The 27,420-nt window shown below is 40.5% G+C and overlaps 1 protein-coding gene across 1 annotated transcript; it reads right to left on the reverse strand.

Moving 5' to 3' along the window:
• Positions 1-3,257: 3,257 nt before the first annotated feature.
• LOC124137501 (von Willebrand factor A domain-containing protein 5A-like) lies at positions 3,258-22,595 on the reverse strand. Its single transcript, XM_048388103.1, has 16 exons — positions 22,458-22,595; positions 19,225-19,427; positions 18,132-18,360; positions 17,214-17,377; positions 15,811-15,913; positions 14,795-14,902; positions 13,915-14,041; positions 13,380-13,524; positions 11,109-11,188; positions 10,571-10,685; positions 9,869-10,030; positions 8,727-8,904; positions 6,510-6,663; positions 5,841-5,878; positions 4,704-4,828; positions 3,258-4,383 (listed from the first exon to the last, which is right to left on the reverse strand). Exons 1-16 carry the CDS (start codon positions 22,501-22,503, stop codon positions 3,991-3,993), a joined length of 2,370 nt encoding a protein of 789 aa, XP_048244060.1. The 5' UTR covers positions 22,504-22,595; the 3' UTR covers positions 3,258-3,990.
• Between the last annotated feature and the right edge of the window lie 4,825 nt (positions 22,596-27,420).

Raw genomic sequence — 27,420 nt, forward strand, 5'->3', positions numbered from 1 at the left:
TACGAAGCATTAAGTTTATGAATAAACTGTTATAAAGTATTCATAAAGTATCAGGGATCATTTCAACTTGCAAAATGATTGACATAGTCCTTTATAGAGCGAGGATTGGGCTGTTTTCTCACCCGATTGACTGACATACAACATTCACATGGTTTAGAATGGTACAATGAATGGTAAAGCATGCAAATTACTCTTTTACGCGATATTTCATAAGAAAATATCATATCTCCGTTAAAACATAAAACCAATATTTATGAGTCTACATATTGATATAAGACTTTATCACTGTATCCAATTCCAACATTTTAGATATAAACTTTCGGACAGTTCAGTTCAAAATTCTTCAACCTTTAATACATCACAGGGATTTGTAGCTAGACGACGGGAATCTACAGTCTTGACTGTGTGTGTGTTTTTTTATGAGAATGTTTCTCACCGACCTTAGCGTGTAGGGGTGTGATGTCCTTGGCAGGAAATGACAGTGTTTTGACTACTCTTCTTTCATTAATTAACGTTATGGGCATCCCTAATTAACATTTACTAATTCATGTTAAACCAACACAGGATGTTTTCTGGAAGTGGACAATCGCGAATGTAATAGGGCTGACACGACATGTGTTAATAACTGTCCTAGAACTTCTTAAGTTACTAAACATTCTTTATATCTAACGACTAATATTATATCCACCTATATACCACTTTATTGTCTCATATTGCGGTAGTAAAGAAAACACAGTGCTCAAAGTGAAGCCCTTTTCACTCCACATTCTCAACATCGTCTCTATCAGAAGTGTTTGGCAACTATTGAACTGCATGGCAAGTTATAAAACGACCGGGGGAGGAAATATTCTGGGGGGAGATTTTATTTCGTAGGGTGGGGGAGAATTTATTTCGAGAGGGGCGGAACTGTACCGGTATAAATGACACCGGCCGCATGGAACTCTGGGTTGGAGAGTGTAGTTGTCGCAGCGCGCATTGATCCGGGAACCAGACCGGAAGTGACAGTTTGGACCGTCGCTTATATCATTTCAAAAGGAGAGTTATTTCCCTTTGGAACAAAAAGATTGCCCAATAGTCAGTGTTGATAAGTCAATAATGATCGGTTAATCATCACACGAACAGTGATGATGGCGTTGAAATATGAGCACATACAGTCGTACTGTGACTCGTTTGATTGAATTTGTTGTTATTTATTGTCAAAAAAGAAAGACGATATTTGCAATTGCAATAAGCTCCCAATTTATGCATCACACAATATGTTATTGCAAATTTCCATTTCATCTACCCTGAGCCTTTTTCCAATATTAAATGTTCAGCTCTTACAAGGAACGTCACAGAAAGTAGTATAGGTAATGGTGATTCTGCCGCAACCCCACTGGAGCCAGATTTATATACCTATACTGCTACTACAGGGGGAATTTTTTATGTGTAAACGCTGATGCGATTCAACGATCGTCATGACATTAAGTTAAATTGACTCTAGCTCACCACTACCTTGAGTCAATCAATGATACCATAGAGGGACTTTTTAGCACAAAAACGATGATGAGACTAAACTAAATTGTAATGAAAATATTCTCTATTATTTTTACTCATACGCATACCATAATTTTTTAACAAAGGGATATTCAACATTCCATTATTATATATTTATGTAAGCATTCGTTTAAATGAATGTATGATTTGTTATGCGGTGCGATCCAATGATAGGAAACAATCTAATTTTAATCTCAAACCAGTTCTTTGGTTTTGGCACGGAATAATTGACGCGCTTGTGTCCCCTGTTCTATGTACTTTTTTTCTCGTCTTCGCTAATACCACTGATCTTACGATATTAAGATCGAATCTCCTGCTTTATTGTGTTGTATTTGGTGATTTCTGACAACACTGAACGAAAATCCTCCTCGGATATCTTACAATCAGCCAGTGCTGTTGAAATATGATCCTCAATGCTGTTCAACTTTGCTTCGGCGAGTATCGGGGGCACGGGTGGCCCAGTCGTCTAAGGCAGAGTTGCGTCCCTTGGGCACGCCAGAAACCTATGATTGTGGGTTCGAATCCCGCTTCGCCCCGATTATGTTTCTAGGTTTGTCAGCACCATACCCGTGCTCGTGGGTTTCACCGAAGTGCTAAACGTCTGAGACCTGCATCACTTCGGGCTTTCCTCCCACATTAAGCTGGCACGCCGTGATGTAACTGGAATACTGTTAAAAGCGGCGTTAAACCCAACTCACTCACTCATTCGGGGGCGAATATATTTCGTGACACCGGAACTACTGATGTAACTGATTTCAGAGATCTTATTAATCCTCGCAAACATTCGGATTAAATCTACTTTAAAATCTACTAAGACTGCGTACGTTTACATGTATAATCTTTATAAGCAAAGTAACCCAAAATATAGATAATGTGTATCATCTTCCCGAAATGATTAGCATGTAGAATAGATTCAAAAACATCTGTATTGAACAACATCAACCGGCATCGTCAAAGCAAAGTGTACATGTAATTATTACAATGGGGCTGGCGGTGAATATTAATGAAGAACATCTTGTTAAAAAGACACACCGAAACTGATTTGCATAACTGATGACCCCAACATATTGCAAAATATCAAAATAGTAAAAAATATACAGTTTAACCTCACACTGAAGAGAAAACAAGAACGACACAGAAAAGTAAAATAGTACGTCATATAGAACTGAGATAAAGTAATCTGAGAAGGGATTCATACGTTATATACAACTTAAAAATATATTATTATGAAAAACGAAAGGAAAGGTGGGACACCCCCCACCCCCAACCACACACCCCACACCCTACACAAGTAACTAAATGTATAATTCAGAAAAAATAAAGGAGATAAAAAAAAAATGAATAAAAAAACACATAAACAAATTAACATTAAAACTATTGGCAACTGCATGGCAAGTATTTATAAAACGACCCGGGGAGGAAATATTCTGGGGGGAGATTTTATTTCGTAGGGTGGGGGAGAGTTTATTTCGAGAGGGGCGGAACTGTACCGGAATAAATTCGCTGGGGGGAGATTTTATTCTGGGGGCGAATATATTTCGTGACACCGGCCGAGAAATCCGTGCCCCTTAAATTGTGAAGGTTTGCTGACGACCATGGGGGACACAGATGCTTACTAAACTAATATACGCTTTTATCACAGGGTCCGAAGGTCATCAATTATTTATTCATCAACTATAATTATGATGTGTTTCGTTATAAAAGACAAAGTTAGTGTGACCATAATTAATTTATTTTACAACAATAAGCGAGAAACAACAAATCCATGAGAAATACAATTCCCTCTCTTCCTCTTCTTCGTCTTCACAAGTCAACATGATATTTATCATTTGTGTAACACAATTGTCAGTGTTCTACCTGTGCACGTGACACCAGAAATGGGCTTCACTCATCGTATCCATGTCGGGAATCGAACCCGGGTCCTCGGCGTGACTAGCGAACGCTTTAACCACTAGGCTACCAGACCGCCCCACACATCCTAACAGACATTAATAGACACTTTTGAAGCAACATTTGTGTTTCGCTTAGTTAACACTGATCAGTGTCACGTTTGAACATCACTGAGTGAGTGAGTTGGATTTGACAACAGTATTTGATAATATCAAGACATTTCTGGTAAATGTGGGAGGAAATCCTGAAGTGATTCAGGCGTTTCCCATTTCAGTGCAACCCACAAACAAGAGTACGTTACTGTTACAACAAGAACCTTTATCAGGGTGAATCTGGGCTTCAAACCCACGATCATTGCTCCTGGTAGGCTAAAGGGGAATAACTCAGGACACGGAAATGCGTGATTGGGCCCACTCAGTATTTGCTGAGTAACTATTTGACTGACCTCAGAAGTGTTTGATCTAAAGTTGGGCAACCAAGAGGAAGAGATCCCCGCAGTTGGTACTGTCTATATCTATACATGTACAAGCGTGAAACGCAGTTTGCGGAGTTTAGAGACATATGTTACACCGGTTTGATACTTTCAGAGCTCCAGATTTCCGGATGAGCGACGTCCTTGCCACTGGAAGAGTCGTGTATCACATTGTCAGCTAAGTTTCCCAACGTCTCGTCTGTAACTGGAATACTGCCTTGCGAACTCGTCCCGGATGTACAGGACATTGATGAAACGTCGTCCTCATTGTCAGTCAACATAATGTCCTTGATTTCGTCGTCTTCGTCTGTGAACACAGCGTTCTGAACCTCCTTGAGAAACCTGTCCACCTCCTCCTGTCCTCCTAGCTGCCCGACCAGCCAGTCTCTGGCCTTGTTGACCACCATCTCCCACACTGACCGTTCATCTGCACATTCCAAGGTCAACCAGCAAATCGCCAGACCAGTCGCCCATACCTTGAAGTCCTTAACAAAAAGCAGAATGTGCATGTATGTACTGAACTTTATCATTAAAATCACCGACACTCTTGTTTGTCTCTAACACATAATTCAGCCCCAAGTCTATTCACCAGAAAGTCCCTTATCATACCTAGTACTTTCAGGGCAGATTATGTAGATTAGTAAACCAAATGAAGATCGGAGTCACAATGGAGTACAGCTGGTGCATTATGGGTTACAGTCTAGAGCTGGATGAAGCGGTATGTCATCACATTTCTCTGCCTCTGTCCACATTTCGGTATATAACGGAAACATGAGCATGTAGAGTGATCATTCAAATCACTCACTGTGCATACTGCCATCTGCATCAGTCTGTATCGATGTACGTTGAGAAGGCAACACAGTGCCCCAGTCAGCATCCAGGCGCCGTCATTCTCCTGCAGTGTCACCATCTCACTCGCTGTGGGCGACTCTACATAACACAACAGATCATTTCTGATACACGCAGGATTTGCACTGAATCAAAGGACTTCGTCTCTTCATAATATGTGTCAACGTCTCAAAGAAATTTATTTTTCACATGTCACAGTTTACTAAAAGTTAATTTTCAGAATACGGTTGACATCAACTAGCCTTAGGAGATGACAACCGTACACTTGTTAAATTTATGGCCATGATCCATACATATAATAATTGATTGACATGGTTTTAATCAGATGTTGATGAGTCAATGAGTTTTATAATTCAAGTCATATAGCGTCGTTTTTCCTTTATGTGGGGTGAAACCCCAAAGGTCATCACTTTAGTGATTTCCACAGGCATGGGCTGACAAACCAGGCTGCATAGTCAAAGCAAATCGAACCCGCGTTCATTGGATTCAGTCATGACGAAAGGATGCTACTCTGCAAATAAACCCTCGACGACTGTGCCGACTGGGTGTCACACCAAGTGGCGATAGCGGTCAGCTTCAGATAGAGCCAAACGTAACAGTAACTAAAATCATTGTTCCCATAAGTGTAGCTAGTGTGGAACCGAATACGAGAGCCCTCGTATAAGGCTGAAATTGTTCATCGCCTAAAAGGTCTTTGCGTTAGTAATTTTTATTGTCCCAAAAATCATGTTCCAAATAAAGCGTCCTCTGTTATCCATGCTTAACAACTGTATTGTATTATAGTTGTGTTTGTTTGTATGTTTGGTGGCATCCCTCATTACATGAATAGAAATGATACTATTGAGGAAATTTTGTGAAAAATATTAAAATTCTACCTTCCTCCTCACCTTTGAGAAACATATACCTGAGAAACATAAAATTTATATACAGACAAGGGAAGTAATTTCCAGGTAAATCGTACTGCGTTATATTACTTTTGAAATACGTAGTTTAGTGAATGTAAACGAAAAAAACACATTTTTAATAAAAAGAGGTTGACATGGTCTCTCATATATTCGCATAACAATGTAACGTAATCAATTAATATATCTACCTTCGTCAGTGGACACAACTGTATCAGCTTCACATACACTGAAACAGACATTCATACACTTGTGTGACTGTTTAATCACTTGATTCGGCTAATATACTACCCAAAAGTAGTTAAAGGATACCCGACTTCTTTCATATGACGACGTCATATAGGTGGAATATTGCTTTGAGTGACGTTAAACAATAACCAAACAAACAAACTTCTGTATGACTATAGTTTATCTGTCATGTCTTTTGAGTAGCATATATGTTATCACTATTACTAATTATATTATTTGGTTTTAAGTTTGCACCATGTTGACTTTTGCACTTGCAAAATCAGATGTGCATGTGTATTTCTATCATCATTCCAATACATATATAGTGACACCCTGTTAAACCGGACGGAATTGTTCCTTGTGAAACCGTCCGGAGTAACGTTTTTTCGGAATACCGGAACACTGGTAGGTAGAAGTGTCCTTTTTTAACTGACACTTATTGTTTGACAAAACCAACATCTGGATTAACGGGTCCGGATTAGCGAGCTGTCACGGTACAAGTTTATCTCGTCAACACACACAGTTGTAGGACCGAAAGCTCAATATATATTAATCAATACAATATATTAATAATAACAATATATATTTAATATTTATTCCGATGATAATCACATCAAACTTTGCTCGGTAACCTTTCATATCTTGTCTCTGTTTTTTGACGTGTTATGGGCTGAATGTGTTCCTCTGTGGTCAATATGTCCACACCAACGAATGATGTGTACTTTGAAACCACATTGCCAGCCATACTTGCAGTAACTATCTCATTTTTCTTCGCCCCGTCGAACTCTGTAAAATAAGTTATACGTATACATAGATGAACGTTTTTCGATTCTGACAAGGATATATATTGCATACATACAATGAAGTGATTACCAAAAACAGGTTCGATAGAGAATACATCTGACATAAAATACTAATTGTGCTTTATATACACAGCAGAGATGACGAGAAATGAGACCCCAGAAAGAGGTCCAGGCAGACGAACATCTCCATAGTGGGCGAAGGAAGTTGCCCGTGGAAGATCTCGAAAGCACTCAGTCATTCGTGAGCGCTCCACACTGGCGGCGACTGTTATGTTGTGATAAATGGTCACTTGGAAGCGAGTGTGTATCTTGCTAAGATAAAAAAATATATTCCGAGGTGTGTAGTGTTGTGTTTGTGATGTGATGTGTGGTGTGTGGTGTATAGTATTGTGTTTGTGATGTGATGTGATGTGATGTGATGTGATGTGATGTGATGTGTGGTGTGGTGTGGTGTGGTGTGGTGTGGTGTGGTGTGGTGTGGTGTGGTGTGGTGTGGTGTGAGGTAAGGTGTGAAGTGTGTAGTGTTTGTGATGTGATGTGTGGTGTGAGGTGTGTATTATTGTGTTTGTGATGTGATGTGTAGTGATGTGTGTAGTGTTGTGTTTGTGATGTGATGTGTGGTGAGGTGTGTAGTGTTTGTGGTGTGATGTGTGGTGTGGTGTGAAGTGTGGTGTGGTGTGGTGTGGTGTGGTGTGGTGTGAGGTGTGTAGTCATGTGTTTGTGATGTGATGTGTGGTGATGTGTGTAGTGTTCGTGGTGTGAAGTTGGGTGTGTAGTGTTTGTGGTGTGATGTGTGGTGTGGTGTGGTGTGGTGTGGTGTGGTGAGGTGTGTAGTGTTGTGTTTGTGATGTGATGTGTGGTGTGAGGTGTATATTGTTTGTGATCTGATGTGAGGTGTGCTGTGGTGTTGTGTGGGATGTGTAGTGTGTGTGGTGTGATGTATGGTGTGATGTGTATATTGTTTGTGATCGGATGTGAGGTGTGGTGTGGTGTGGTGTGGTGTGAGGTGTGTAATGTTTGTGGTGTGATGTATGGTGTGATGTGAAGTGTGCAGTGTGCTGTGTTTGTGGTGTGATGTGTGGTGTGGTGTGGTGTGCAGTGTTTGTGGTGTGATGTGTGGTGTGGTGTGAAGTGCAGTGTTTTTTTTGTTGTAAGGTGTGAGGTGTGTAGTGTCTGTGATGTATGGTATGATGTGAAATGTGCAGTGTGTTGTGTTTGCGGTGTGATGTGTGGTGTGGTGTGGTGTGGTGTGGTGTGGTGTGGTGTGGTGTGGTGTGGTGTGGTGTGGTGAGGTGTGTAGTGTTTGTGGCGTGATGTGTGGTGCGGTGGATGTGCAGTGTGTTGTTTGTGGTGTGATGTGGTGTGAGATGTGTTGTGTTTGTGTGTGATGTGTGTTTTGATGTGAAGTGTCAGGAGTGTTGCGTTTGTGGTGTAATTAGTAGTGTGATGTGATGTGCGATGTGGTATGAGGTGTGCAGTAGGTGGTATTTGTGTTTGTTAGGTGGTGTGATGTTTAGTCTGTTGGTACTGTGTGTGCATAAACTGGGTGTTGTGTTTGTGGTGTGAACTGTGTGATGTGTTTGTTGTGTGGCGTGGTGTGATGTTTAGTGTCGTCAGAACTGTGTGGTGTGAACAGTTTGTTGTGAACTGTATGTTGTGCAGTGTGGTGTGAACTGTATGGTGTGATGTTTAGTGCCATGTAAACGGTGTGGTGTGAACTGTTTGTTGTGAACTTTATGTTGTGTAGTGCCGTCTGAACAGTGTGGTGTAAACTGTATGTTGTGCAGTGTGGTGTGAACTGTATGGTGTGATGTTTAGTGCCATGTAAACGGTGTGGTGTGAACTGTTTGTTGTGAACTTTATGTTGTGTAGTGCCGTCTGAACAGTGTGGTGTAAATTGTATGTTGTGCAGTGTGGTGTGAACGGTATGGTGTGATGTTTAGTGCCATGTGAACAGTGTGGTGTGAACTATTTGTTATGAACTTTATGTTGTGAACTGCGTGCATGAGGTATGTGAACTGTGTGTTTCATGTAGTATCCCTTTACCTTTGTCGATAACCTCCAGGTGTTTGATGAGGGCTTTAATGGCCATCCTGTGCATGTAGCTTTCAGACGTTGTCACGGTGTCTCTGTGGACATCAAACGTAATCGTGTGCGTGAACGCCTTCTCCCCTACCTTACCAGAGACTCTGGCAGTTCCGATAGGTGGTGTGTGATCATCAATCTGTATAGAGGATGTGAGTGAATGAGTGAATATGTTGGGTTTCACAACGCTTTGCACACTACTTCCGTTGTATCACAGGGTATCAGCTGATATGGGAGGAAAGTGATGCAGGTCTTACACTTTCACCATGATAGTGAAACCCACGGGTGAAACCCACCCAACAAACCAAGAATCACAGTAAGGGCGACTCCCAATGAGTGTGAGTATGTGTCAGCGTACCCGATAGTAAGAGACGTTGTCATATCTTGACCCATCCTCGATTACCAAGGGTATTATTTTTTCATTCTATTAAAACAATACCCTGGACACATTCGATAACAACACTCCGGGAGTGACGGAACCATTTCTCTTATTACATACTTAACACAGAATGTCACTCTCTTCTTTCAAGAGATTTATGTGTCTGGACAGTTATTTATTAAGCGTCGTGTCATTCACATCGAGCTTAAAAGGCAGCAATGGTAGCAAATGGGTTGACGCTATTTAAAACGAATAGACTAGTTATATAATACACTGGAAAACATGGATGGTCTGACATACACTCGATGATTTACAAGCCGCTGTAATATAAATGTAAGATTGCTGACAACGGCGTTAAACAACATTCACTCACTCAAGACCTTTCACAAACAAAAATACCGAAGTTCTGTCATATTATTATACTATTACATGCTACTGGTATGTTCATACAGCTTGAACAGGGGCGATGCGGTAGCCTAATGGTTAAAGCGTTAGCTCGGCACACCGAACACCCGGGATCGATTCCAAATAAGGGTAAATTGTGTGAAGCCCACTTCTTGTGTCCCCATCGTGATATTGGTTGAATATTGCTCACTATTCATACTCACTGTTAAAAATTCCCTATCGACTTCCACAATCAACACAAGGTCTCCTTAGTCTGAATCACTGCAGCAACATAGTGACAACAATATAATACATTAACACAGGCCTTCACCTGTCTTACCTCCCCATCAACAATAGCATATACAGTGTATATCTCTCCATTGAACATCACGGGAATATCTCTCGGAAGTCTCCATGCCACTTTAAGGCCCTCGGGAAGGTCAAATGTGAGGTCAAGGTCGGTTACGACGGGATGTAAAGCGTGCCTCAACAGCTTCATCACCTTCGAACAGAGGAATATATGTCAGCAGATAAATGATGGTAGTTCCAGTATCTATTCCTGGTTAAAGGTCACGTATTAAAACTCATATCAAATTGCTAATAACTGGCACACAGGTGGCCCAGTCGTCAAAGACGCCAATTTTTGCTGTGCAGAGGTGTGTCCCTGGATACGCCACAAACGACCTATGATCGTAGGTTCAAATCCCGGTTCGCCCCGATTATGTTTCCAGATTTATCAGCACTATACCCGAGCTCGTGTGTGTCACCCATGTGGTAAACGTCTGAGACCTGCGTCATTTCGGCTTTCCTCCCACAGTAAGCTAACACGCCGTGATATAAATGATGTACTGGCGTTAAACTAACTAACTCACTCACTCACAGATCTTCACTCCATAACATAACGAGTAAAAGACTCGCTGACATTATTAGGTGCTGGTGATGAAATTAATTCAATACATTTGAGGAAGCGTAAAGTAAACTTGAAGCGGACATCTTTTCCAGAAATGTTCATCAATTTCATAAAATTATATACGGAAATTACCTTCTTATGAAGATTATCAGCGTCTCTGACAAACTCCACCAACCCACCTCCGGCCTTGGCAACATTCCGTACCAGCGATGTCGACACACCAGCACCGATACCCACTGTGAACACCCTGGGATGAATGCAGTGTTAACACTTGTATACAATCAGCCACTGTTCCTGATAATTCCTTATAGATATATAACACTTTAACATGGCTTTCTGTGAAGGTGGAGAAAACGTGGCCCTGTCGTCAGAGGCGCCGGAATTTCCAGAGTTGCGTCCCTTGGTGATGCCAAAATATAAAGCCATGCGCCACCTTCACTCCCATACCACGCTAACACTCCCTGATATAACTGAGATACTGTTCAAAGCGGAGTTAAACCGGAGTAAAATATATATGTCCAACCTGATATGTGATTTATTGAAACATTTCAGCAGCTGTATAATATATACTTATTCATTTTATTTAACGCTTTGACAATATCAAGATGTATTTAAAGGTCTGTTGTAATATTTAGTTGAAGGATATATGATTTCACAGAAAACTACTCACTTGCACGATGTAGCTTTCCTCTTTACCAAGGACACTATGCGATTAGTGCTGGAGATATTCCCATCAGTCAGAAGGAATACCTGCAGGGGAAAACCGCTAATAACACCCAACAAGCGTTATATCATAGAATCCGAGTATATCAAGTCCAACAAGAAGTTTTAATGTTCGTATGAGAAGATTATGCTGGATGAATTCCTTAAGTTAACTTCAATAACAATTGCAATTAAGAGTCTGGCTACTCGTGTACCTAATATAGAACAATGGGTCGATCATTTTAAAGATGCGTTTGACAACCCAACAGATGAGGATACGGTTATAACCTATACGACTGTAATGATACTCATGAAGATATGTCTTGCTATATTCTGGACTCCCCCATTTCACAAGAGGAGGTGCTATGTGCTAGTAACTCTTTGAAATTAGGTAAATCCGCAGGAAATGACCACGTCATTTCAGAATTTTTTAAACATGCCAATGATATTTTTGTCCCGCATCTTACAGTGCTGTTAATATGTTGTTTGATAACGCCCACTTTCCTGAATCTTGGTCTTTGGGAGTCATTGTTCCGATTCATAAGCGAGGAGACATCCATTCCCCATGCAATTATAGGGGAATAGAATCTTCGCGTCTTGGTGTGAGGTCTATGGTAAAATTGTAGATTCCTAGGCTGGTTTTCGTCATGATTATTCCACCATAGATAATATTTTTATATTACAGTCTATTATCCAGAGATATATCAGTAAACGTAAGGGTAGGGATATGGTTTGTTTGACGATTTTGCTAAAGCCTTTGACAGTGTTAACCGGATGATGTTATGGTCAGTACTAGTTGCAAAATTATTAAAGCTATTTATACAACTGTTAAGGCTAGCGTTAGGTTTAAACACTCATTTGAAATATTCCAGTGGCCAGAAGGACTACGCCAGGGTTGTGTATTAAGACACCTTCTATTTTCGATGTTCGTTAACGAACTAGATGGTGAGTTTGTACAGAACTCCGGACCTGGGATACAACTTCATCCTGATATTACAGAGATATTCCCGTTACTGTTTGCAGACGATATTATTCTCATCTCAGATACGATGGTGAACTTCAGAAGCATATAGGTGTTCTAGAAAAAGTATTGTAATGAATATGATTTAGATGTCAATTTGGATAAGACTAAAGTGGTTGTTTTAAGAAATGTGGAGTGTTGTCAAGAAAAGAGATTTGGTACTATAAAGCTTTAAAGTTGGAGTGTGTATCTTCCTGTAAGTATTTGGGCGTTTCTTTTTGCAAGAGCTTTCTAGGTGTCAAATCGTCAACACCCAACAACATGGTTCGAGGTGAATGTGGGCGTTATTGGTTATTGGATAAAGTTATTGAGTATGTCCGATTGTCGCTATTCACAGAAATGATATTATACGATGCTTCAGGCAGAAGGTCATGGTAAAATTAATTCGGTCTTAAAATGTAAATCTTTTTAGATTGGGATTTGGCTCTGTTTGGGAATACCAGTATATATGTCATCCTCAATCATATAAGTCAGAATTTATGTCAAGTCTGGAATTTTGTTATGAACAGGATTGGCATAGTCTTCTTGAAAAGGGTTGTAAATCTTTCTCTTATTCTCTGTTCAAGGTATCGTTTGATACAGTATTGTATCTTAGCTGTGTGACCGTCAATAAATTTAGAGTGGCGCTCTCTCGGTTTAGATGATTTTCGCATTTAGCTATGTGTTAAAACTGGGAGATACGCTAATATCCCACGTAACAGAAGACTATGTTGTGTTTGTAATGCTGGGTATATGGGGGACGAGTATAATCGCATGTGAGTTTGTCACGGTTATAACACGTTACGGGTGGATCACTTACCAAAGAAATATTGTGAATATCCGATCAAACACAAATGTAATATCATTATGTCTTCAACTGACTGTAATTTAATTAAAAATCTAGCTATCTCTATCTATCAAGCGATGTCACTTCGCAATACATTATTGTCAGAACTATAAGATCTGTGTACACCACATCCATTATAATACAAATGTAACCATGGGCCGATGTCCTACGCTTACGAAATAAACAGAATTGAACATTCCATTGTAACAACGACGATGATAATGATGATGATAATTGCTGTTGATAGATGATGATAATGATGGTTGTTGATAGATGATGATGATAATGATGGTGATGATAGATGATGATAAAGGATGATGAAGATAAAATATATGATGACGATAAAGATGACGATAATGACGATACACTGTCAGCAAACAACAAAGGCCTACCTGTCGTGTGTAGCCAGGGATTTCCTCTCTCTCTAACACGAAGCGTAATGGGTTCAGAAACTCACTTCCTCCCATATCTGCCCTCAGATCCTCCTGGAGCTCCATGGCTTTCTTCAGGGAAGCTGGACCGTAACGCTCGCTCCCCCTTTAAAACGTTGACGTGTTTTAACACATATATTCTCTATGGTAAAAGACGTTCATTGGAGAACCCCGGGGTAGGGGGTTCCGCCACACCATCCCTTTAAAAAATACCTACATGACACCTTCGTATTCTTAAACAAAACTTCACATACATTTTCACACCCACTAGTTAGCAAATAAAGCATTGTGGGTATGAAACACGAAATTATATTTCTGTTTAGAATATAAGTGTAAGCATTTCTTATTATGCTAAGACGCTCCTCTATCCCATCCCTACTGAAGTTATCAAACCTAAATATTCTTGATTAAATAAGAAATTATGATTCTGTTTATGATTATGATTACTTTGTTTTTCACATTATGCTGAATAATTATTATTAGGAAGCTCCATTACCTGGGGAAAAGAGGAGAAAACCCTGAACCAAAACTGATGACGTTGAAGTAGCAGTCTGACGGAAGACTTTTCAGGAAGCACAGCAGAGTCTCTTGGGTTCTTCGTATGGGTTTGCCATTCATGCTGCCTGTTTTGGAAAGAATTTTTGGCCTCAACAGCACTCAGTTAAGTGCCCATATTTGTGCGATGATTTGCCCAGTGTTTTTTTGTTTGTTTGTTTTTGTTTAACGCCGCACTCAAAAATATTCCAGCTATATGACGACGGTCTGTAAATAATCAAGTCTGTACCAGACAATCCAGTAATTGACATTATGAACATCGATCAACGCAAATGGGATACGATGATATGCATCACCCTGACCACCCGATCGCGTTAGTTGCCTCTCACGACAAGCAATGGTTGCTGGAGATCAATTCTAACCCAGTTTTCCACTGGTCCGTTTTAATATAGTGTGATACAATACCAACAAGCACATCCATTTGAGTTACATGTACATATCTTACAATGAACATGTATTTCTTTATGGTTAGCCAAGTCATATAAGGCGCCGAACGTCGCTGTGCTTAGTTACCTCCCTTTGTTGTGTCAGTATCCGCCAGATTATCCTGATTAGTATTCCTGGTTTATCAGCACGTGAAGGTGGATTTCATCAATGTCATCTCATTAATCTGACACGCCGTGATATAACTGAAATACTCTTCAAAACGGCGTAAAACCAGAATCGGTCACATTTATGGCTTGGAAAACAATATTATCCAAAATAACTATTCTCCACCATCATACGCCTTTGTAATGGTGTTACATAAACCGCCAACCTTCTTAGAGAGCAGCTTGTGTCTACATGGTGATTCTACAAACGTATATGACAGAAGTACGTACCCGATCTGTCAAGGATGAAGATAAACTCAGCGTTCACAGGCCCCGAGATGACATTTGGGTAGAAGGACAGCATCAGTATGTCTTTCTGAAGGAGTGATGAGGATGAACCTACATACGACAACATAAACGAAGAACTATTGGACATATTCATAACCACTCTGCTATTTCTTCTGCTGCCTAAGTTATGAATTGTCTACTGAAAACGTGTACCTTTTATATTTAGTTGTTCAACTCCGCACTTAGTAATCTTCCAGCTACATTGCGGTGACTTGTAGACAGTCGAGACTGGAGCAGACAAACCAGTGATTAATATAATGATAACGCCCTTCGCGGTCGATAACACGTTTGTTTGTTTTTGTTTGTTGTTTAACGCCGCACTCAGCATTAATCCAGCTGTATGACGGCGGTCTGTAAATAATCGAGTCTGGACCAGACAATCCAGTGATTGATATCATGAGCATCTATCCACGCAGTTGGAACCGATGACATGCATCAACCAAGTCAGCGAGCCTGACCAACCGATCCCGTTAGTCGCCTCTTAAGACAAGCACAGTCGTCCTTTACGACAAGCATGGGTTGCGGAAGACCTGTTCTACCCCGGATCTTCACGGGTCTCGATAACACGTAATCAACCTGACTGTTGGGGACCTGTTCTAACCCGGATTCTACACGGGTGTGTGTTACTTTGAAGTTTGAAGACTCCAACTGCATCTTATATTTTATACCAACAACACAATCAGTGGCGGCTGTGCTTTCAGCGTTTAAACAGCGAGATACCCCTAACCATTCGTCAATTACTTGTATGCACTGAAATCCCGTTAATCCAGACCCTATCATAACCAGTGACTCTCCGAATAATAATAAAAGATTAAAAATCATGTCCCATGTCCATAATCAAGTTACATCTGTTTTACATATGTTGACGTCCTCAACAGTAATCGCCCGTTATAAGGGGTTACCTAACTAAAGCGATTCCGACTAGTGGGGTTTGCTGTTTGGTGATGGGACGCCGGTACCTTTGTTTCCTTTCTCCAAGGATGTCTGGATGCCATAGTCTTCTCCATACAGAATGTTGAACGATAAATTATGTGTTGAACTGAATGATTCAGCGAGATTTATCTGAAATGACACGTCATTCACACATTGACGCCAGAGTGACATTTAAGAGTGATAAATATACGTTCGGTATATCCGCCAATATAACTACGGTTTCGTCAGGAAACCTCCGTTAGAATCGGACGTTTCGTGTACGAAGCCGTTGGTGTACTGGTCAATGCACCTCGAACTGTATGGAGGGTGATTAATATTTATTTGCTTTCGCCGGTTCATGTTTTGATAAAGCTAACACAACTGGACAGAAAACATTACCAACATAAATGTTTAAAACAAATAGTTTCCAAATACTTATCCTCGATTCAGTAATGTTATGACTTTAATGTTAACTTACGTACATTATCTAACATGGTAATTTGAAAAGGCGCTGGTTAGGCATATATCTACACCTGTAGATGAAAAAAAGGGATGTCCAGTTACACCTTCTGCTCAGAAAAACAACATGATTCCGACAGCCGAAAAGGGTACAAAGTTTGGATAGGCATTTGGAAGTTGGAAGAAGACGAAGAAATGAAATGGACAACAACAAGTTTGTTTGTTTGTTGTTTAACGCTGAACTCAGCATACGCAATTGTAGCACCGAACAGCTCATATACTGTATAAATATACCACCAAGGTGTTGATGTCTTCATAAAATAGCCGCTCGTTCTGTAGCACATTCTTTTTTGCGTGTCCATCTTAATGTGCTAAGGACAAATTTCGCCCCGTTGCACCACAACACAGTGAAACAATAATCACACCTGTGCAATCGCATAGTGTAAAGAATGATATAAGTAAAACTCATTTAAGGTTTCTTTCCCCGTATCTTTATTTTATATGTAACTGAAAACATGTTGTATGCATGCATGTCCATTATTACAAAATAGTATCCTGTATAAATTTTCCAACGATCCACGTTTCGTTTTGTTTACAACTTGATAAACTCATATTGAAATGCAAACTCCGAAATGGAATTATCTGATTGCATGTTGTGTATCTCTCACGTGGCATTGTTACTTGACAACTATCTCTATTGCTTCCTCTTATTCTCTGCGTCATACGACTCTGGACAATCTTGACAAACATACATTGTCCTTATGACAAGTTATCATTCGTATCTTAGACATGTGTCAAATTCAGATCAACGTCATACATGGATATTGATAATGTGACAATAAAGGAGGGATGCATAATCATACGCCAGGTTACATAAGTCAATACTATTTGATATTTGGATTGTCTTAGAGCATATTCGTGCAGCTTAAATTCCTTTGTCAATAATCGTGTTCAGGGTGCACCTTATGATGGGGTGTGCCTCTGTACATACCGTCATGGTCTTGACGATTCCACCGTCCACTGCCGTGGTCAGTCTATCTGTAATGGACCACACTCTGGCTATCTCGTGCTTAAATACAACTGTGCCACGGAAGGTCAGACTGTATCCCGATGCATTCACACCAGAGAGAGTCGCATCTTCATCTGAACCATCATCTGCAGCAACACAACACTGACATCAGATTTACGCCGGTTTCAGCAATATTCCTTGAGTACACCACGAATGGCTTTCACGTTGTACCCATGTGGGGAATAGAACCCGGCTATTCGGCGTGAAGAACCAATGCTTTAACCACTAGGCTACCTCAACGTCAAAGTATGTAGCCGTCACTGCGTGTGGCTGTAATTGTTGAAAAATAAGGAGCCCTCTTCCTAATATTTTGTGAATGAGAGACATGTTAGACGATTAGCAACAAAGTTTTATTACTTTCTTGATTATTTAGGTCTATGAACGTAAATTTAAAGGCACATTTTCGCACTTTTAGTCTGATTTTGAGGTTATGCTGAAAAGTACCATAAGTACAAATAATCATAAAGGTTTAACATTGCGTGAAATAATGTTTACATTCTTCGGTGGAAGTTTGTATTTTGTAATATTGAACAAATCCCAAACAGAAATCAACCCATAAGTTAATTATGTCAGTTAAGGTTATTTTGCATTTGGAAGTGGCTCTGTTTTCGTAACCCGTCTTAACGGCAAACAGAAGCCATTCGTGATTTATTTTCTGAAAAGGCCACATCAAGAAACAATCACTTTCTTATTCATTATGAATAAATTTACACAGTACATTATATGCATTTGTGAACTTATGTTCGACTGGTGAAATCGAAATAAAAAAATAAATACGAAAATCGAAATCGAACAACCTAACCAAAAACAAAACTTGATGATCTTTTGATTGTGCCTTACCTTCCTTGCTGGGATTATATCTGGGATTGAGAACCGTCGGCAGAACAAACTTGAGAGACCCATCAGTCTCCTGGGCCAGCTCCGTAACGAAGGAAAACTGGAGTTTGGCGTCCGAGTCTGGGGGGAGATTACCCAGCTTGCACCTGAAGATGTCTCCTGAAGCATCATGTTCCTCCATCAACACCGCAGATCCACCAGCAGCTACAGCTTTTGTGTAGGTTTCCCGAGCCTTTGAGGAGCATGTTAGGTAGAGGTGGGTGTAATTTTATGTTTACTGACAAGTGTGATTTAGTGATTATTGTTCTACAATGCGGTCAGCAATATTTGAGCTATTTCGGCCTGTATACAATCAGCGTTTGACTGCAAGATCAACTAGCCATGTTGATAGTGCACGGAGTCAACAGGTCCTAAATTGTAATCCCCCAAACCTCATTAGTCATCTATTACAACAAGGATGGGGCAGTTGGACATGTTCCGACCTTGAATCCCGACGGAGACTTTCGGACAAGATTGTGTTTTGTTACGTTGGTTTCCACTCTCACGCTCATATAAGCAATTTTTCAGCAACCATACCATACCATGTACGTCGGCCTGTAAATAATCGAGTCTGGGCCACCGGAATACCCTGTGGGCTAGGAACAATGGAATCCCCATGACATCATATGCTACTACAGAAGATACTGGCATAAAGTGACATCTGGTTGACGTGAATCTCTCAGGACACGTATCGAGGCATCCATACACGAAGAATAGGCTGCACACGGTGGACCTATCTAGGACGTGTCAAGCCTACGCTTTAACCTCTAGGCTACATCGATACGCATATGCTTTGACCAACATTTTACATCGTCTCAAACGTTATATCCAATTAAAAGATTTTGTGTCAGTACAACTGCACCGCGGTGGTTTGTAAAGCATCTGGACCCATACAAACAATTGACCATGATCACCGATCCACGCCGCATGGGATACATTGACACAAGGTCGCTTTGTATGACAACCATAGGTTGATGGCGCCAGTTCTAACCGGGAATTCCAGTGATGGTCGAGTTATACATCATAATGACAATGATTATGTTTATTTTGTGCTCACCTGTTCTTTTTCCTGAATCTTAGCTTCGTAATGTCTGTCGTCGATGTCGGCCACAAGTTTGTAGACCACGCTGTTGTCGTCCATTGGGAAGACAAAGGCCACGTCCAACGTGCTGTCTTGGACATTGCGGTAGTTGATACACGCGTCGACGTTAGCCAGGAAGCCTTGAACACTCACGGATACGTCAACACTCGTCAGAGGCACTGAAACATTATTGTGAGCCAGCGTGTTTGGTTACTCCATCACTTTATAAGGTTTGCACATACCTCAGTGAACCAACACAATGCACAGTAAATCCTTAATTAATTTCCCAACAATACTACTGCAGGTTGGGGTAGTTGTAGCATTACGAAGTCCGGACAAATAAGGTTGCACAATACTGTATTCCTCAGTGAAGGATGAAACACGACCGCGGGCTCAAGGGATTGTAAATCCCTAGGTCAGAGTGTCTGGGGAAAGGCATCCGGGGACGCTGGATCGTCGGTTAAAACCCTGACGAGGTAAAGACGCTCTTTTCGAGGGTACACAGTCCCAACGATAACCGAGGAGCGTTGTGATACATAGTTTAGACACTGGGACTAATTTAAGGAAAATTAAATATGTCAATGTTGGATGAAAAGAATAATGTCTTTATTCCTCCTCATGGTCGTGTAGACCGACACTTTGTCGCCTTGTCACATAATATAAATTAAACTATCTTACACAGAATTTCGCAGTTTCTTAACTTCCATACAAATTTGTAACAATTACAGAAATATACTTTGGAAAATAGTTTGCTGCACAGTTTTGTTAAGACCAGAATTCGATGTGCACCGTGTGGGCGATGCATTCAGCGCATCTCATGTTTGAACACGTTTATCCTATTGTGATGTGAAACTTCTAATTGACCAATTCTAATATTTTCCGCCATTGGATAATTGAATAAAAGCAGACATTAGTTTACAGGTTAGTGCTAAACATAACTCTACTCTACTCCTTCGTGGTCTAGTGGAGAGTGTCCGCCCGTAGAGCGAAAGGTCCGAGGTTCGATCCCCGGTCGTGTCATGCCCAAAGACGTTAAAAGATGGTACATGTTGTTAATATCCTGTCCGGCGCTCAGCGGTAAGGGGCTAAAACAAGGACTGGTCGGCTCGGAGTATACTGTGTCTGAGTGGGGTCTATAAAATCGGCATTAGTCCGGACCAGTTCAAGCAGCCACATGCGCACACACGTACATGTACGTCGCTATATAAGTGCAGTAATGTTGGACGCGAAGTTAAACCCCATTTCACCTCACCTGAAGCAATGTTCTTCGTGTAACTACATGTAAATAACGCTTATCAAATAAGACATTGTTTTGTGACGTGACCTACAACCTACAGTTGTTTAATTTGGGTTTCCTTGTCACAGCGTGTCCGCTTTATGGGGAAGGTAAAGCTGCGTTTTCCTGATACACACACAAACGAGTATGGCGATGGCAAACCAAGGATCTTAATCGGAGGGTTTCGGAGGGATCCCAGAACCAGTGGGAACCAGATTGCGGTGAGTTGATTGTGACGTCTATGAACTACTGTTATATTGTATTGTTTGGTACATCAAGATAATATGAGGCAGAGAGTTATTTTGCAACTACTATTGCTGTAGTCATTATTCTTTTGCATCAGGCATTGCTAATGATGAGTATTTGAGTTGAATACTTAATGTAATTAATACCTTATATATAATTTTTTTTTATAAACAATCATAATTTTTTGGCATAAGTTATTGCTAATGGTGAGTCTTTAATTCAATACTTAAAGTAGTTTAGTTCTTATATAACACATTAACAATTTTCAGTCATGCATCACCCGTTGGGGATATTACTGTTTAATAAACGTACAGCTGTGTTGTATATTGTGTCACCATAACATCACGTGCGGATTTAACTATTTTGATCATCTGTTGATCATTCAAAATAATGAAAGCGTCGGTAGCACATTGCAACTGTACACAACATTTACTCTGCTCCCAGACAGATATTCTACTCCTGATATACTCTACTAAGTTTCGCGAAACTCCTGGGTTAAACCGAAATAAGTTAGTATCTTACTGAACATGTATCTCGAAACCCACTGTATTGACATGTTTTATTTGAATTTGCTTTTACAGTCACCTCTGAGCATTGAGGGACTCGCCAACAAATACGTTTGAAGTAGACGTTTTGTGGACTCGCACTCTTGTATAGCAGTATTGCAAGCATTGGAACATCATTAAGGTTCAGAGCATTACTGACAAACAAAACATTATGTCGAATCATTAAAACATTCATCGCCACATCAACTTACGACCTTGAACTTCATTTTGCAAATGAGAGTAGTCCCCCTTGCACCAAATGGATAAATCTCGTCCTCATGCCAACCGATGCAATCCCCTGTCTTTGGTGCACCGTAATTGGTATTGCTTAAATTTAATTACAATCAATTTCATAACACTACTACCTGCTGACTCGTATACAATCGCATAGCCAACATGACACGATTGATTGACTCGAAGAGACGATCGTCGCCTACACTGAACCGAATTTGAGATTATGCAGCTTGATGTTTCCGTTGAATGGGAATTAGTCTTACTTGGTGACCACTGTGTTATTAAAGTGAGTGAGTGAGTGAGTGAGTGAGTGAGTGAGTGAGTGAGTGAGTTGGGTATGACGCTGCTTTTAACAGTATTCCAGTTATATCACGACGTGTGGGAGGAAAGCTCGAAATGATGCAGGTCTTAGACGTTTACCAGTTCGGTGAAACCCACGAACACGGGTATGGTGCTGACAAACCTAGAAACATAATCGGGACGAACCGGGATTCGATCCTACAATCATAGGTTTCTGGCGTGCCAAAGGGACACAACTCTGCACAGCGACAGTATACATGTGGCGACTCCAACCCGAGACTGAGCGAACCGACAAAGGGACATATTTCTTGAAAAGAAGCGTCTTTTAAAATTCTATTTTCGCAGGTTCGCGTTTTACCCAACTGGTATAGATAGATAGATAGATAGAGAGATAGATAGATAGAAAGATCGAAAGAAAGAAAGATAGACAGATAGACAGATTGATAGATATCGTGTAAATATACAATCATAATATAATTGCTGCAGTGTTAACATAAAAGTATCTATATTTACTTATGACGTCGTAAAGTAACCTTACCACGGCAACGGAAACACTGTTCAGTCAGACCATGAAGACTGACCGAGACTTGATACGGTCCATTACTCACCTGTTCGTCCTTGTTCTCCGATCACCAGACCAGAGAGGATCGCCATGTTCCGTATATCCCCCACACTACAGTCATACTGACCCTAGAACACTACTAACCCGCAACTACCGATCCAGCAGTGTGTATACCAACGCCTTTATTTCCGAACACACTGATGAGTGACTGAATACAAAGGGGTGCTTTCAGTGTTATACTGAGGCGCGGAATATGCTCGCGTGGTGAATAGTAAGATTTTAAAAAGGAATGTGGAGCAATTTCTTTGCCTATTCATCCAGCTCATTCATTGAAGGGTAAATTGTTAGAAAGTTATAGTGAATGTTCACAGATTATATTGTTCAGAAAGATATGCGGTGTGTGTATATTCATTGGCTTGTAAACAGGTGGCTGGTTTAATATTCAATGCGAGACCTTCTGATTATGCACATACTGTGAGTGAATGAGTTTCAGTTAACGTCACTTTGAGTCGTATCATGAGTATGTCAGTTATATCACAGCATGTCAAGGGGTATTGGCGTCCTCATCGTATAAGGCGCCGCATTCACTGCAGAGTTGCGTCCCTTGTGCGTACCAGAAACCTATGGTCGGGAGTTCGAATTCCAGTTTTTTCTTTGCCAACACTATACCCGTGTTTGTTGATGTCACCAATGACCGCCTCCGTGGTCTAGTGGTAGAGCGTCCGCCTGGAGAGGGGAAGGTCCGGGGTTCGATCCCCGGCCGCGTCATACCAAAAGACGTTAAAAGATGGTACTTGTTGTTACCCTGTCTGGCGCTCGGCATTAAGGGGCTAAAACAAGGACTTGTCGGCTCGGAGTCAGTATACTGTGTCTGAGTGGGGTATTCATGTTAAACTGCGGCATGGTATCTCAGTGAGCTAGCACTATAAATCGGGATTAGTCCGGACTAGTACAAGGAGCCACACAAACACACACACGTATATGCATGTCGCTATATAAGTGCAATAATCTTGGACGCGACGTTAAACCCCATTTCACCTCACCTCACCTTGATGTCACCAAAGTGGTAGACGTCTCAGATCTGATTTCAGAATCACTTCCCTCGGTAAACTCAAATCACTAACTCCGACAATATCAAATGCATATGAAGAAGGTTTTTGGATATCTCTGAACCAGTAAAGCATCCAAATATGTATCAAATTATACTTGAGTTGACATTCCTCATGCAAAACAAATAAATTTCTCCAAGAACATGCTTTGCTCAACACTGTAATTCCTACGAGAAGGATGGGGATGAAGATGTTGAAGAGGCGACAAATCATTGCGCGTCATAATACCCCGACGGCGTGGGACGTTGCTCGTATCTATATATCCATTTCATTCAATTTGTTCCTATAACAAATCATCAATGTCAATAATCTGCTCCCAACTGCAGTAAAGCATACAGACATTTTTGTTTCCGATTTCTACAATAATTTGAGCTCTCCTATTATTATGTTGTTTTACGACGTAGTAATATCCCTGTTGTATCACTAAGGCCTAAAAGCAAGTTTGGACCATACAATCAGTGTTTGTGTTACGTGTCGATTCCCAAATTGAAAAAAAATATCTTTACGCAGAAATCTGTACGCAAACGAATTTAGTTTGCAACCAACAAACAACCAACAAATGATATACAATCAACAACTGCATTACACATTTAACTGGGTTTTCTAATCAATTCAAATTACTGCACAGCAGTTACAATGACGGTACGCTATATATTGGTTGTACAATATTCAATGGCAGTATCAAATACAAAATGTGATGGAAGTGCTGATATAAGAAAGTTCAGTGATAATAATATTCACCTCGCCGCAACAGTGGTCAAGCCTCCGAGACGGGCCTAGGCTGGGAATCCGGGGTGATAAGTGATCTTCACGCAAAAGCTGGTCTTGATGTAATGTGAGATGAAATGTCACATGAAATGTGTGATGCAATTTGAGATGAGACAGGAACGCGCCTGCTCCACTTTTATAGTCTAACCAGCTTCCAGCACTTTCCACACAGCGTTAGACCAGTCCAGTGTCACCAGAGTGAGTTGGGTTTAACGCCGCTTTTAACAGTATTCCAGTTATATCGCGGCGTGTCAGCTTAATGTGGGAGGAAAGCCCGAAGTGATGCAGGTCTCAGACGTTTACCACTTCGGTGAAACGAATGAGCACGGGTGTCAGTGTCACCAGAACATCAAAGAATATCCCACATGTTTCTATAAGTCTTGACATCCATCCATGCTATTCCGGGAGTTTAGAGATAATTCGAGCATCTAAATATGATAACTTCCTCGCCATTGCGTAAATTAAATAGTACTACATTCCTAACAATAAATCAATGTCCAAATACAATGCAATTAACTTCCACTGAATCACAACAGCAACAATGTAATACAGTTACAATGTTGCTTAACAATAAATAACACTGCCATATAACAGTAGTTAGCATGATTCCCACATCAGTGGCAATATAACAGTAACAGTGGACTTCGTACGTTTTCACATGAATATATGAACAAATGAAAATATAGCAACTTCACAAAAATGATCAAGACAAAATATATATCCGTACATCCCAATTATATAAGGTGGAAATGTTTTCGTGAAACCTTTTAGTTATATTTGTTTTATAATTATACAATAACATTTGTCAGTGAAAGTCGGAAGGAGGATCCGAACAATTTAACGTCTTTTCACAACACGCTAATTCAGCACATCCGCGGACAATTTTAGTGTCTAAAACCTGAGGACAAGGTTTTGATTAATAACCAGAAGAAACAAATTTTAAGTTACCAAGTAACCATGTAACCAAGTCACCAAGCGGATGCATTTGCTCTTACAACTAGTATGTAAGTTGCTTGGAACAGTTCAGTCTCAGAATCCCCACGTGGTCTGTGCATTGTTGTCAAATAACTATCATAACATGCTGACTCGTCAGGATGTCTTGGCAAACTATTCAGCACGCTAGTATTATCCATAATTGGATGATTAATTATCTTTTTGTTGTCCTTCATGAGTTGTTGAAAAAAAAATCAGTGGTTTGTCTGGTTCAGACTCGACTATTTACAGGCCTCAGTAGCTGATATATTGCCCACAGCTGCGTAAGAGAATATAAATAAAAGTAACAAAGCCATTCCAGAATTCATAACAAATCATACACATGCATTACAAGTACATTCAGCACATTGGCGAGTGGGCGCGCCTATCCATAAACATAAAGCAATACAACAGATATTAGCAGTTTCATCAAGGTACTAGACCCGGCTAGGTGAGTAAATTGACTGTGTCTGTACCTTTATTCCTTGATGGTGGAGTCATGTGTCCAGGGACAATCTGAATTGGAGGCCAAAATGAAAATAAATTATGCATAAATGCAATCTAACGAAAACATATTAAAATTGTCTGTGTGTTAGCATAGAGCAAGCAACATGTTCCTGGTACAAATAATGATTGTCCGTTTGTATTGCGAAAAATCACATTACCAACTCATCCTACCGGGTACCCATTCACTGCTGGGTGACCAGAGGCATATTCCGAACAAAGTCACTTGCCTGAGGGGACGCCACATGTGCTACGTGTGCTTCGGTCTGGGGCAGGACCGAAGCCCTGGAAACTCTCAGGAGTCCAGCTGCCGAACAGTCAACCACCCAACTGCTCTCCGCGACCGTTTTGTGACGGGAACACGTGCCACCAGTGTGGCTATACCAAATGATAAAATCAAGAGTGTGCACATGGCCCAGAGTTATCGTTTACTTTTCTTTTTATCAACTGATTGGAAACAGCGATTGAATCGAATGAAAAGAACTTTAAGCACCACCTCTCTTGAAACTATCAATGAAGCTGAAACTTGGCAGACCGGAAGGATATTAAACGGTAGTCACTTAATCAATACTGATTTTGTGGTATTCTTCAAATGTTGAGTCCCGATATTGCCTTCCTGATGACAAACAATGCATAACGTCATCATTAATTATTTGCGTCAATGCGTTGATTGGTTGGTTGGTTGTTTTACGCCGCATTCAGCAATATTCCAGCTATATGACGACGGTCTGTAAATAATCGTGTCTGGACCAGACAATCCAGTGATTGATATCATGAGCATCGATCCACGCAATTGGGATCGATGACATGCATATGACGTCACGTTGCTGTCGGACCTTCATGAACAATGACAACAAATGGTATGAAAAGTAGAAAGTATAACGCCAAATGAGATAATTACTGAAATTATATACCACTGATATCATTGTCTCTATGTTAAACATAGTAGATTTACAAGTGGTGATGTTTTTCCTTCAGGTATTATTGACAGTATCACGACCACAAGCTTTGATAATAGTGGTTTCATAAGTCTGTTAATTCCTGTTAATTTCATAATCATCAATACTTTGGTCGAGAGGTTAAGGACAAAAATTACGAAATTATTAGAACAATTTCCATTTTCTTGAGATTGTTTTCCCAATGAATTACTGTAAATGTACAGGATATCCAGTCTCGATTATCCCAAAACAGATTCCATTTGGCGTAAAAGGCAAATTAGCTATGAAATACGTGTCACATTTGAAATTGATGATCTAATTTCTGAACGGGTGTTCCAGGAACAGATATGTCAACACGAGCTGAAGAAGGGATGTTAGCTGGCTTCCAACTAAAACTGACTATGTTTGAAGATCTGGTGGTTCCATCGTGTTCCATCTCTCTGCTGTCCTCCTTTAAGTTCCGTGAAGTAAGAGATGACGACATCTATCTGTGTACATATCCTAAATCAGGTAAGAACCTTTGGTGAGACATAGTCAAACGTGGGTCCCTTGTTTTGACTTAACATGGCTTTGATCCATAATACCCAAATTAGTGGATGCGTGCCAACTCGGTATGGTATAGATACATTGTATGTAATAACGATTTCACAGGCATTGTTGACATCATGCAAAACATTTGATCAAACATGGCATTCGGGTCTCTTCATGAAATGTATAG

The sequence above is a fragment of the Haliotis rufescens genome, unplaced genomic scaffold, assembly GCF_023055435.1.
Source record: "Haliotis rufescens isolate VD_foot unplaced genomic scaffold, xgHalRufe1.0.p SCAF_7, whole genome shotgun sequence".
Taxonomy (NCBI): domain Eukaryota; kingdom Metazoa; phylum Mollusca; class Gastropoda; order Lepetellida; family Haliotidae; genus Haliotis; species Haliotis rufescens.

Bases quoted from the DNA above. Each gene is read 5' to 3' on its own strand.
- LOC124137501 (XM_048388103.1), bottom strand. From the start codon at position 22,503: ATGGCGATCCTCTCTGGTCTGGTGATCGGAGAACAAGGACGAACAG. The intron at 10,686-11,108 runs GTGAGTAGTTTT...CATTCATCCCAG, and splicing joins AGGAAAGCTACATCGTGCAA to GGTGTTCACAGTGGGTATCG. The intron at 10,031-10,570 runs GTAATTTCCGTA...CTCTGTTCGAAG, and splicing joins CTGATAATCTTCATAAGAAG to GTGATGAAGCTGTTGAGGCA.